The sequence below is a fragment of the Brassica napus genome, unplaced genomic scaffold, assembly GCF_020379485.1.
Source record: "Brassica napus cultivar Da-Ae unplaced genomic scaffold, Da-Ae ScsIHWf_1230;HRSCAF=1757, whole genome shotgun sequence".
In the NCBI taxonomy this organism is placed as follows: Eukaryota; Viridiplantae; Streptophyta; class Magnoliopsida; order Brassicales; family Brassicaceae; genus Brassica; species Brassica napus.
The window spans coordinates 275,085-288,748 of record NW_026014653.1 but is presented as its reverse complement, the minus strand read 5'-3'; the positions used below and the strand labels follow the sequence as shown (position 1 = coordinate 288,748).

Sequence of the window (13,664 nt, the reverse complement as noted above, 5' to 3'; positions counted from 1 at the left end):
TGAATAAAGAAGGAGAAACAAAAGGCCAATGTAGAACCATCAGAAATTCAAAAAAAGGATTTGGAAGGAGCATCTAAAGCATAGACCAACCGTTTGAAAAAAAAAACTCCATGCAACTGGAGCCTTGGCAGACGAGATGATTCAAAAAAGTTCTTACTTATCGAACATTTATTTCCTTGTGGAAAATTTTCAGGACACAACAGAGTGGAAACATGACCAGTTGTGTCCAAAGATACCCAACTACAGATTGATTTGCATTTGGGTGTTATCTCCCAATTGGAATTCTTTGTAAGATTGATTCAGTTGATCCACATGAATCCTCTTGGAAAATAAACGTCCACTTCCTATACATTGTAATCGCCATTCCTTATTGGAGTTAAATTTTGACACTCGATTTCTTCACAAGTTGTGTCAGTAACATCTGAGTTTGTCTTCTGGGGTTCATCAGATGCATACACTAATCTTAAGCCGCATTTGAGCACTTCGACTCTAGCTTTCTCATCTGTGACACCAAATTCAAGGGAAGTTGTAGTTGGAGTACATGCATCTGAGCACTGCTCTTCAAGACATTTGATGTTATTTGAGCATCTTGTATAGCAAATAAAGACATGCTCTGACGACATCTTCTTGTCTTGTTTCTTGCCATTTGCCATCTTGTCTGACTTCTTGCCATGTCTGTTCCAACTTCCAACCAAGCGATCGAAGGAGATCCGCGACCCATCTTTACTTTCCAGCTTAAACTTGCATGTAACCGAAAAGGAGTTGATTCCTTCTTGGCCGTTTGGAAAGGAGATAACTACACATAAAGCTATTCCGACAAACCTATTTTCATTCCAATGTGGGGAAAGTTTGAGGTTTAACTCAGATCCAACTGCTTCATGGCAAAACCATGAGGGCACTTCACAACCTGGAAAGCAAATGCTGAACAAAGCCTCTGGAACAAAACCCTGCAGAAGTTATTACAAAAGTTATAGTCATCATAAGGTTACTTGCAAAAAGCAAGAAATGAATGGGAGGATACCTCATTGCAGCGTTTTAGTGCATCTGATAGAAACTGGCATTTTCGTTGAGCGTAGGTTGTGATTCCTTCCTTTGCAGTTCGGTCCAATTTGTGGCAGTCGGTGAAAATGAATGTGGAGTGAATCTGCTCCGATGGCAAATGAGTAGCCAGTGGAGTTGCAACTGTTCTTAGCGACTCGCATCCGTGTGCATCTAAGCACTGAAGATTTGGTGGAAGCTCTGGAATAGATAAAAGATTCTTACAGTGCTTCAAGTCCAGCCATTTCAACTGAGATAGCAGACTGATGTAACCCGGAAGTAAAATGATTGTATCATTTCCGCTTAGGCATAAACGCTGAAGTGAGTTTATATTAGGAATCTCCTTTATTGCTGTCCCATCAAGCATCAGAATCTGCAAGCATTTCATGTTCTTCATCTCATCTGGGAGACTACTTAGCTTCGAACAGCCAGAACATACTAGTTCTTGAAGATCTTTCATCTTGTCAAATCCTTCGGGAAGCTTTGCCAGCTTCTTGCAGTCTTTCATGCTCAATTTAACGAGTCTTGCTAGCTTCACCATGTCTGTAGGAAGTTTCTTTATTGCACTGCCATCCAAATATAGAGCATAGAGAGTTTTTGAAATCACCACAAACTTCTTCAGACTTGAGCAGTTGCTAAGGATGAGAATCTTCAGAGATTTCAAATTGATATCAGGAATGGATTCAAGCGACGTGCACCCTTTCAAGTTCAGGAAAACAAGACTTTCCATGTTTTGCATATCCAGAGGTAACGTTTTCAGTGCTGTGCAGCCTTCAAGGTTCAGCCTTTCAAGATTGTGAGCCTTTGATAGCCCTGACAAGTTATCCAGCTGACTTGAGTGATTTAGATCGACCCACCTTAGCTTTGGTACAGCCTATGATGAGAAAGGGATCCCATACACTAAGTTAGTATAATCCATAGTTCTAAAAATCATTCTAGACCCCCTAGGTGGAAAATCGATCCAAGATTTTTTTTTAAGTTTGATTTATGAGACTCAAATCAGTTTAAACCATTCTACATTGTTTTAAACCGCTATAAAGCAATTTGCATTGATCTAAATTAGTATAGTTCTTTTAAATTTAATAATTTAGTACAAATCCACAAATTTATCTCGTTTTTTGTTATATGTATCTAATTTTGATAATTCATCAGAGCATATTATAATTAAATTTATAAACTAAAATATCTTATATAAATATATAATATATCATTATAATATTATTTTAAAAACCAGTTTCTTACATGTCGCGTTTACATTAACTTGGTTTATTACACTGATACCTTTAGTTATTTGAGTTTATTATTATAATTGCTATTATTAATATTTTATTTTTATTTTCTTTTATTGCTACATTCCTTTTATAACTAAATTGTTATCAAAAAGAAAATTTATATAAAAGACAATATCTATAAATATTTTCGTTTTTATTTTCGTTTTTATTAATAAAATTAGAAAAAGAAAATTTGTACAAAAAGAAATATTTTAACTATTAAAGTATACTATTTTAATATATTTGACACATGTGATTTAGTAAAAAAGAATTTTCCTTTTATATAAATTCCAATTTTATAAAAAATGGTTTATATTTTATTAAAAATCTTAGGATATTAAAAATAAAATATCTTCTTTCTTAATAAAAATGAAACTATATGATTATACCTCTTGATAGTTAAACAATTTTTTATTTCTACAACAAAATGCACAGTTTTATGAACTTTTCTCTTTTTACATTATAGATTTTAACTTTAATATTATTTGAATGCCTCCAAAATTTATATAAATAAACAACTGATTCTCATAAATCAAAACTATTAAACAATCGACATAAATATAAGAATCAGTCAATCATTCATCGTTCACAGAAAATATTCATTATTCATAAAACTAAGTCTTTCTATTATAAAATAAAAAATCATTCACATCGATTCTATCAGAAAATTCGTTTCTCTTTAAATGTATGCAAAATCAAAATAAACATCATGAGATTTTGGAAAAATAATCTCTTAAAGAGGCTGTTCCTATTGAGATGGTTTTCATTGATAATGAGATCATTTTTAAAATTCATATTTTTCCAATTTCTGCTAATTCTACAATTATCAAAAATTGAAAATTGAAAAAAAAACGTATTCAGGCAACAATTAAAAGCAATGGCTTGATTAAGAAGTTCAAACAAGTTAGTAAAATATGAATTAAAAATAATTAAGATCAATTTTTACACTGGTGATTTTATAATTTTAGAAATAAATATCATAACCAAGTTGAATATATTGGACAAAAAATTATAACACCACAACTAAACAACTTATAAATAAAACTTTAAATAAGATAATATAAAAATATGCAAAATATACTAAAAATTCATAAAATATCACTCAAATTATTATATTTTAGTTTCTTATAAATATTCGTGAAGGCGCATGGGAGCGAATGAGTCATCTAGTATAAACTAAATCAATAATTAGTTAAAGCTTATGCTCCGTCTAAACCCCGAATAATCTATCTAGTTGTTAGTACTCTATACAGTGCTTAGTTACAGTCTAACAATTTTTTGAACATTAGTTACAGTTAGCGATTTCTTGAACATACGTATAATCCATCTAACCAACTGAGACAAAAAAAACAAGAAAGCAATCAACTAGAGAGTCACTGACCTTCTCATCGTTCCAGATCTGTTTAATCTTGCTGTAAGGTAGCTTAAGGTCTACGAGATTCTCGGGGATGAAATCTTGTGGAAGTTCATCTTTTGGGAAATTTAGCCAATGCAAACATCGTACCTCTTTCAGTGGAAGCTCAAGTTCATCAGGGATGTGTATGTTTTCCTTAGGCTCACACTCCTGAGGACAATGAGAACTGTAGAACTTGAGATACCTGAGATGTCGCATCTTCTTGAGGTGATCCCTTCCTAAGGTCACATGGTTCTTCATGTCATACAAGTCGAGAAAAAAACTTCTGACGCTGGTGCCGCCTCCCTGTAAACACCACAAAGTCAGCAAATTAAACTAATGAAAGGAGAGTTATTTGGAGGCGTAGTCTCACTTTTCTTTTACGTAGCTTATCGAGCATGTCCCCGTTATTTTTGTTCTGACGGTGCCATATCCGGTGTCTTCCTCTTCCATCCTTAGCATAAGCTTCTGAACCAACTTCCATGGCAAACGTATACAAAAGATCATGCATCTCCACTCGGCTGTCAGAGATATAAATCATGAACTTGTCCTTGAGAGCATCTATTGTGGACATTGTCGCTTTAGGACCAGATGAATCCAGCAAGCTCTTTACATAAACCAAATCATGGGATCTGAAAAAAGCTATGTCAAGAAACGCATCCTTCTGCTCTTGACTCAGTTCATCATAAGTTACTTGCAAGACACGGTCTCGAATACTAGGGCTGAGCTTTTGCGGAAGTGAATCTAGTTTTTTCTATCCAGTAAGGCAAGGGTTTGCCACGAAGCTCTTCACCCAATATCTTGAGAACTTGTGGGTGGCCTCTCGCGTAACGCACAACCTCTTTAGACACCTTCGTGAAAGCTTCCCTGTCGTGTTTGTTTTGGTGATCAAATGCATAGCGATTAAAGTGTTTTAACCCATCTCGGTAGCACAAGAGCGGTACAAAATAAGTATGAAGGATCATGGAATCATCCCCAGGAACCAGATCACGAGACACTGCGCGTGTTGCAATCACAATCTTGCTACCTTTCTTGATCCATTCACGAAGACTCTCAAAAATAACTTGTATATGCGTCTCGTCACTTGTCCCATCAAGAACAATGAAAACTTTTTCTTTACATAGTTTTTCCTTGTATTCTTCGTATGTCCCATCATCTTCTATGTCGTCATTACCAAGCAACTCCCTGAGGAGCATCACGGGCAAGCGTTCCAATCCCCATTGCTTTACAATGCCGCTTATATTTTGGAGTAAGACGCGTCTGAAGAACCTGCTGTACCACTCATTGTAGAACGCTTTCAAGAGAGTGGTTTTACCAATGCCTGGCATCCCAACAACTTGGACAATACGAGTCTCCACACCATGAATGTCTACTGTTTCTTCCAGTTCCTCCAGGCGTTGTTTGAGCCCACAAATCTGACCTGCCTCCTCCTCTTCTTCTTGTTCTTCTCCTCTGGTGTTTTGTGCATGTTCCACGCATGTTCCATGTGTGCTTTCTTCTAACGGAATTTTGTTCAGCGCTTGCAAAACCTCGTTGACGATTTTATTTATGAACGTGTTCTCGTTGCTGCAATTGTTTGAGAATATGACAAATTGACAATAACAATTTTTATTTATTTATTAAAAGCCAATACTAAGTATTGATTTTTATCCGTAGAAATACTAGGAAATATAACTGGGAATAATTAAATACGTGTACCCTATGTTGGGTAACTAGCTAGGTTTTGCAAATGCCATGAAAAATCAACTATATAATTGTTATTTTTATTTCTATTTTATTGAAAAAATTGATCCTTGTTATTTGTTCCATTTTAACTAGGCCTGAGACGGATCGGGTATCCGGGCAATTTTAAGTTATCCGGATCCGAATACTTATCCGGCGGATCCATAATTTTACTATCTTTATCCGGATCCGAGGTTCACGAATATCCGGTCGTCGGATATCCTTCTAAAAATTGAAATATCCGGTGGATATCCAGATTCAGATCTAGATCATTAAAATAAATAAAAATAATAATATTAATATATATATAAAATATTAACAATAATTTAAAAATAAAAATATATATAATGTTTTTAATTATTTCTATGAGTAATATTACAAAATTTACATAAATTTATATATACTATTATAAAAATGAAAATATATTAAATAAAATTAGTTTTTATATATAGATATTATTATTTTTGAAATAGTTATTAATAAAACTTACGGATCCGGATATCCGGACTAAAAAGTCAAGATATCCGAATCCGGATCCGGCTTCGACGGATCCAACATTTTACTATCCGAATCCGGATTCGGCCCCTCTGGATATCCGAATTTTCGGATCAGATCTCGGATAAAAGTCCTAGAACTAATTTTAACTACGCTTTACCTAGAATCTGTTGTAACTTTTTCAGCTTCTCTTTCCCTTCCAAAGTATATTATTTACAAGAAGGATATCAATCTTATAATTACTAGTAACACTATGTATACCTATTTTACCTTTTTTATATATTACAAAAGTATTTACGAAAGTATTATTACTATATTAGAACTTTTTAAAAAATCGATCAACAAATAGGTCTATCATGCTAATTGCAGTAGATTCATTGAAGTTTAATAGATGAACAATATATTTAACATTATAGTGATAAAATTTATTTTTATGTGGTAGAGATATTTAAAGTGTCGTAGATTTATTAGTCAACGATAGTACATTTGTTTTTGGTGATAAACGTACTGGGTTATGGTTTACTTAAGGCATACTTATTGTCGATTAATAAATTTATTTGGTGTGATGATAAATTAATTTAGTCGTAGTATTGGTTGTTGACGTTAACCATATTCATAAAACAATTGGACCATTTCGTATATATACTATAAAAATACAAATTTAAGTTTTCTCTCTTCCAGCGTTTACGTGTTTTTTTTTTTTTTGCAACTGGTAGCGTTTACGTTTGGATTGTTGGAATGAGTAGGCCTGGAATTTTTATTCGAAATCCGAATTCAATCCGAGATTCAATCCGGATCCAATCCGAAAATTCGGATATCCGGAGGGACCGAATCCGGATCCGGATAGTAAATTGTTGGATCCGTCAAAGCTGGATCCGGATCCGAATATCTTAATTTTCTAGTCCAGATATCCGGATCCGTAAGTTTTATTAATAAATATTTCAAAATAGTAATATCTATATATAAAAATTAATTTTATTTAATATATTTTCATTTTTATAATAGTATATATAAATTCTATGTAAATTTTGTAATATTATACATAGAAATAATTAAAAAATTATATTTTTTATTTTTAAATTATTTTTCATATTTTATGTATATTAATATTATTTTTTATTTATTTTAAGAATCCGGATCCGGATATCCGCCGGATATTACAATTTTTATAAGGATATCCGACATCCGTATATCCGAGAACCCCGGATCCGGATAAGGATAAGGATCTGTATCCGTATCCGGATCCCTTAAATTGTCCGGATACCCGATCCGTGCCTAGGAATGAGTAAGTAAAAATACAAAAACTATTTTAAATACATATAAAAAATTTAAAATGAACATTTAGATATTGCAGTTACTAACATATATATACTAAAATAAAATACACTAAAATTCCTTAATCACTTATAAATATATAAAATATATTTCAATATAATATTAATTTTTTATGAATAAATTATATCTTATTGGCAAAAAATATAAATAAACTAATTATTATTATTTATTACATACTTTAATTAATTTATATATTATTCTAATAGTATATAAAACTAAAAAAACATAAATAATATTAGTGATTTAATATTTCATAATAACAATATAGATTTTGTCTATTTAATAGTTATAACTAGGATAAGACCTGCGTCTTGCGCATGATGAGTTTATTTGTATATATTATCGATAGTTTTTTTTATATATTTGATCATTTTATTTGTATATATAAAATATTTTTTGTTGTTATTATATAATTTCTTTCCGATGGATCAGATCAATTTTTATTAAAAAGAATAGAACAAAACTATAATTAATACATAATGGATTGATCGGATTGGACATTAAACAAATTATGACATAAAAACCTTATTTTTTCTTTCGAACACATTCTTGAAAATAGTGAACAGTATTGTTTTCACAGTTAAATTATTTTGACTTTTATCTTTCATATGGTTTTGAAAGCTTTCAAGTCAACCATCGAATTAATACCTGTCATTTTAATGTTTTTAGTCGTATATTTAAGGAAAACTTACATTTTTGTAATTTAAAGTCATTTTTTAAAAAATCAAAATATAACATATAAGAAAAAATCGAACATATAAGAAAAATATAACATATAAGGTGTCCTCATTTTTGTATTTTAAAGTCATTTTAAGAAAAAAATATAACATATAAGGTTTCCTCATTTTTTAATTTAAAGTCATTTTAAAAAAATCAAAATATAATATATAAGAAAAAATCTATTTTTTTTATTATATGGTTAATGTGATTGTTTATTTTTTTTAATAATATAAAATTAAACAAAATGAAGAACGATGCAAAAATTGTTATCAAATCTTTATTATTCATAATCATTCATTGCCATATATATGTAAATCATATTAGGTAATTTCGTAACTTTTATTTAGGGAAAAAATACACATTTCTTATATTTTAGGTTAATATAATGTTCTCTAGTGGACATTAAACAAATTATGACATAAAAACTTTATTTTTTTACCTCGAACACATTCTTTAAAAAGTGAACATTATTGTTATCACAGTTAAATTATTTTGATTTTTATCTTACATATGGTTTTGAAACCTTTCAAATCAACCATCGAACTGACACATGTCATTTTAATGTTTTTAGTCGTATACTAAAGGAAAACTTACATTTTTATAATTTAAAGTCGTTTTAAAAAATTCAAAATATAACATATAAGAAAAAATCTAACATATAAGAAAAATGTAACATATAAGGTGTCCTCATTTTTGTATTTTAAAGTCGTTTAAAAAAAAAAATATAACATATAAGGTTTCCTCATTTTTTAATTTAAAGTCATTTTAAAAAATTCAAAATATAATATATAAGAAAAAATCTAATTTTTTTATTATATGGTTAATGTGATTGTTTTTTTTTTAATAATATAAAATTAAACAAAAATGAAGAAGGATGCAAAAATTGTTATCAAATCTTTATTATTCATAATCATTAATTGTCATATATATGTAAATCATATTAGGTAATTCTGTAGCTTTTATTTAAGGAAAGAATACATACTTCTTATATTTTAGGTTAATATAATGTTCTCTAGTGGACATTAAACATATTATGACATAAAAACCTTATTTTTTCTATCGAACACATTCTTGAAAAAAGTGAACAGTATTGTTTCCACAGTTAAATTATTTTGACTTTTATCTTCTATATGGTTTTGAAAGCTTTCAAATCAACCATCGAATTGATACATGTCATTTTAATGTTTTTAGTCGTATACTTAAGGAAAACTTACATTTTTATAATTTAAAATCGTTTTAAAAATATTCAAAATATAATATATTAGAAAATTCCAACATATAAGAAATATATAACATATAAGGTGTCCTCATTTTTGTTTTTTTAAGTCGTTTAAAAAAAATATATAACATATAAGGTTTCCACTTTTTTGTAATTTAAAGTCATTTTAAAAAATTCAAAATATAACATATAAGAAAAAATCTAATTTTTTATTATATGGTTAATGTGATTGTTTAATTTGTTTTAATAATATAAATTTAAACAAAAATGAAAAAGGATGCAAAAATTGTTATCAAATCTTTATTATTCATAATCATTAATTGACATATATATGTAAATCATATTAGGTAATTTCGTAGCTTTTATTTTGGGAAAGAATATGCACTTCTTATATTTTAGGTTAATATAATGTTTTCTAGTGGACATTAATCAAATTATGACATAAAAACCTTATTTTTTCCCTCGAACACATTCTTGAAAAAGTGAACAGTATTGTTTTCACAGTTGAATTATTTTGATTTTTATCTTACATATGGTTTTTAAAGCTTTCAAATCAACCATCGAACTGATACATGTCATTTTAATGTTTTTAGTCGTATACTTAAAGAAAACTTACATTTTTGTAATTTAAAGTCATTTTAAAAAATTCAAAATATAACATATAAGAAAAAATCTAACATATAAGAAAAATATAACATATAAGGTGTCCTCATTTTTGTATTTGAAAGTCGTTTTAAAAAAAATATAATATATAAGGTTCTCTCATTTTTGTAATTTAAAGTCATTTAAAAAAATTCAAAATATAATATATAAGAAAAAATCTATTTTTTATTATACGGTTAATGTGATTGTTTATTTTTAATAATATAAAATTAAACAAAAATGAAGAAAGATGCAAAAATTGTTATCAAATCTTTATTATTCATAATCATTAATTGTCATATATATGTAAATCATATTAGGTAATTCTATAGCTTTTATTTAAAGAAATAATACACACTTCTTATATTTTAGGTTAATATAATGTTCTCTAGTAGACTTTAAACAAATTATGACATAAAAACCTTATTTTTTTCATCGAACACATTCTTGAAAAAAGTGAACAGTATTGTTTCCACAGTTAAATTATTTTGACTTTTATATTTCATATGGTTTTGAAAGCTTTCAAATCAATCATCGAATTGATACATCTCATTTTAATGTTTTTAGTCGTATACTTAAGGAATACTTACATTTTTGTAATTTAAAGTCGTTTTAAAAAAAAATCAAAATATAATATGTAATAAAATTGTAACATATAAGAAAAATATAACATATAAGGTGTCCACATTTTTGTATTTTAAAGTCGTTTAAAAAAATATATAACATATAAGGTTTCCTCATTTTGTAATTTAAAGTCATTTTAAAAAATTCAAAATATAACATATAAGAAAAAATCTAATTTTTTTATTATATGGTTAATGTGATTGTTTAAGTTTTTTTAATAATATAAATTTAAACAAAAATGAAGAAAGATGCAAAAATTGTTATCAAATCTTTATTATTCATAATCATTAATTGCCATATATATGTAAATCATATTAGGTAATTCAGTAGCTTTTATTTAAGGAAAGAATACACACTTCCTATATTTTAGGTTAATATAATGTTCTTTAGTGTTATATAATTATGGAATAATGTGACACCATTAGATTAAACTATACTTTATATTAGATGCTCTAGAATTCTTTGAAATAGAATTTAGAAGGCATTTAGAGTGTCTTCTAGGATTTGGAGTTTTTTTTAATTAATACAAAATGAAGGTTCTAATTTTTTAAATCCTTCTCAATTAATACATAGGGATATGCTAATATTATTAGTTTATTGTTATACTACTTCGCTGGTCAACTATTCATTGTAAGATCAGAGAAACGCGTTTGTTTTGTTTATGTAAAGATCTTTTTTAGGAACCGTGATCTGACAGATTTCAATATTTATGTAGTAGAAAAGAATAACTAGTATTTCGAATGGTGTCTGCCTTATTATTATTATTCTTTTTTTTTTAACTGGCACCAGTTCTCGAATGGTGTTTAGTTTTCTAGTTTCGCTAGCACCATGTTTTTCCAACTTAGCTCCATATGTTACAAAATTTACACATGAGCGGTGTATTTTCAAGGAAAGAATAAAATTATACGTTTCTCCTCATTTTTTTTCTTTTTGGCGATCACCATTGAAAACCTAACTGATTAGTTTTAAAAGAGTGTGGAAATATTAGACATAAAACACTAAACAATTTGTACCTTTTTCAGACTCTTAATAGGCCACATTCTTAAACCAAAAAGAACAAAGACAGTTTTTTACCCAAAAAAAAAAAAAAAAAAAAAAACAGTTTGTACCTTTTTCCGTCAAATTCGAAGCCCAAAAGGTTGCTAACATACGCCAGAGCCTCTTTCCAATTTTCCATTTTATCATCAGTAACACCTCTCTTTTCATTTTTCCTGAGGGCATCGCCAAATTCTCCCGTCTGATACCTAACGGTTTTAGGGTCCACGTTGTAGAAGATGGGAATGGTCTTGAGCTCGCCGGCTTTCGTGCGTTCTTTTATTCTTTCTAGCTCGTCCAAGCACCAATTTGACTCTGTGTACAATTTGGAAAAGACAGCCAGTGCGATTCTCGACTTTTCGATCTCCTTGAAAAGATTACTTAGAGGTTGGCCTTTCTCCGCATCCTCATCAATGAAGATCTGGATATTTTTATCTGTCAAGGCCTTAGCTAGATGGCTGATGAACTGATAACGAAGTTCCCCACGGAAATTAAGGAACACTTGGTGCTTAGGTACGCTGCGGACAGTGGAGGAGGCAGCCATGGGAGAATGATTTGAAGATCAAAAATGGTTTAGGGTTTTGGCCGAGTGGTGGGAGTTGAAATAAAAAGGCCTTTCAAAAAAATATGTTTTGGTCTTTTTCAAAAAAAAAAATAATTGCTTTGACCAATTCCAACCATTTCAATACTACGACCCCTGTTCTAAAAATAGGCCGCCTAGCCGCCTACGCGCTACGCATCACTTTTCCGCCCCGATTTATGCCAAATCGGTTTAAAAAATCGGATATCCGATTTTTTCCGCCTAGACCGCCTAAATGACCGCTTAGCCGCCTAAATGACCGCCTAGCCGCCTAGGCAGCCGCCTAATTTTTTTTTTTTTTTTTTTTAAATTTTTTTTTTAGTTTTAATAATATTTTTATTTGTTTATTTGATCTAAAATTTTATAAATATCATTTATATTCATAATTTTGATGAAAATTACACTATATTAAATTTATATATTCTATTTGTGTGTTTTATACAATCATAAAACATGAAAATGTATTAATGTTATACACAATTAAAGATTAACATGTTTTATAACATAGTAAACCATCTAAAAATTCCGCCCCGCATAATTTCCGATTAATCCCCGATTTTTTCTTTAGGCGCTAGGCCCAACCCGACCGCCCGACTAGCGCCTACCGCGTTCCAGAACAGGGACTACGACTAGCATACTATCTTAATTTATAATTAGTACTAAACCAAATATTAAGGGTATGTGGTTCGGGTAGTTGGAAACCTTTATATACTAGTATTATCCCCGGTGCTAGCACCTACAATTTTAATTTTTTCTAAACTATCTGATCATAAAATTGTAATGACTATCAAAATAAATTATTGTTTTATTTATATATTTTCTTAATCTAGATAACACATTAATACATAAATTTGGAAATACTGAACCAATTTCTATGATGTTAGTTTTGAGAAATATATACAACATACATGTTTTTGAAAGCTTGTTTCTGTAAAAAAAAATTAAGGTATATTCTAACACATAAAAGTATACATTGTGCTACGTATGGGCATTATTATTATATAAAAGAAGACTATTAAACATACTTAAACATGTGTTTATCTTTGTCCATAAATTTTTTTCCCATACTTAGAATAATTTCATGCTTCTGATAGTAATATTTTGTGAAAAAACTCTGATTTTTCATCATTTGTGAAAATTTAAGCCACATTAGAAGAATAAAATCTTCAACTTTGAATCATGCAGAAATATATAAAGGTAGTATAAATGTGTTCTGGAAAAGAGAATAAATGATTTAAATAATCAATTTTTGCCACATTCAAAACTAAAATAAAACCATTAAAAATGACTGTCGAGGAGGGCAAGAGAAAGAAAGATTTTCATTTCTTCTTAGTATTCTTTTTACACCATAAAAGAGAAAGACATATAAAGTTTTTTTTTTTTAAAATGGAGAGATGAAGCAGTTATATATTGAAAGAGTAAGTCATTTTTGTACGTGTGTGAGGGAAAAATAGGAATTTTTGCAGTTAACCAAATATTTAAAGTCAATAGAACGTGGCATGGTTTTGATTTACTTGAATTTTGTAAAACAATTACACATGTCAAAATTTTATTGCTTGAGTGATTTGTGCTTTGATATATACTAGTATC

General features: G+C 29.3%; 1 protein-coding gene across 1 annotated transcript; it reads right to left on the bottom strand.

The window, feature by feature from the left end:
• Positions 1–137: 137 nt before the first annotated feature.
• On the bottom strand, positions 138–12,354 carry LOC106446424 (probable disease resistance protein At4g19530). Its single transcript, XM_013888148.3, is given in 6 exon segments — positions 138–947; positions 1,022–1,912; positions 3,691–4,008; positions 4,076–4,453; positions 4,455–5,268; positions 11,569–12,354. Coding segments are annotated over 6 exon segments (3,474 nt in total). The 5' UTR covers positions 12,039–12,354; the 3' UTR covers positions 138–344.
• Between the last annotated feature and the right edge of the window lie 1,310 nt (positions 12,355–13,664).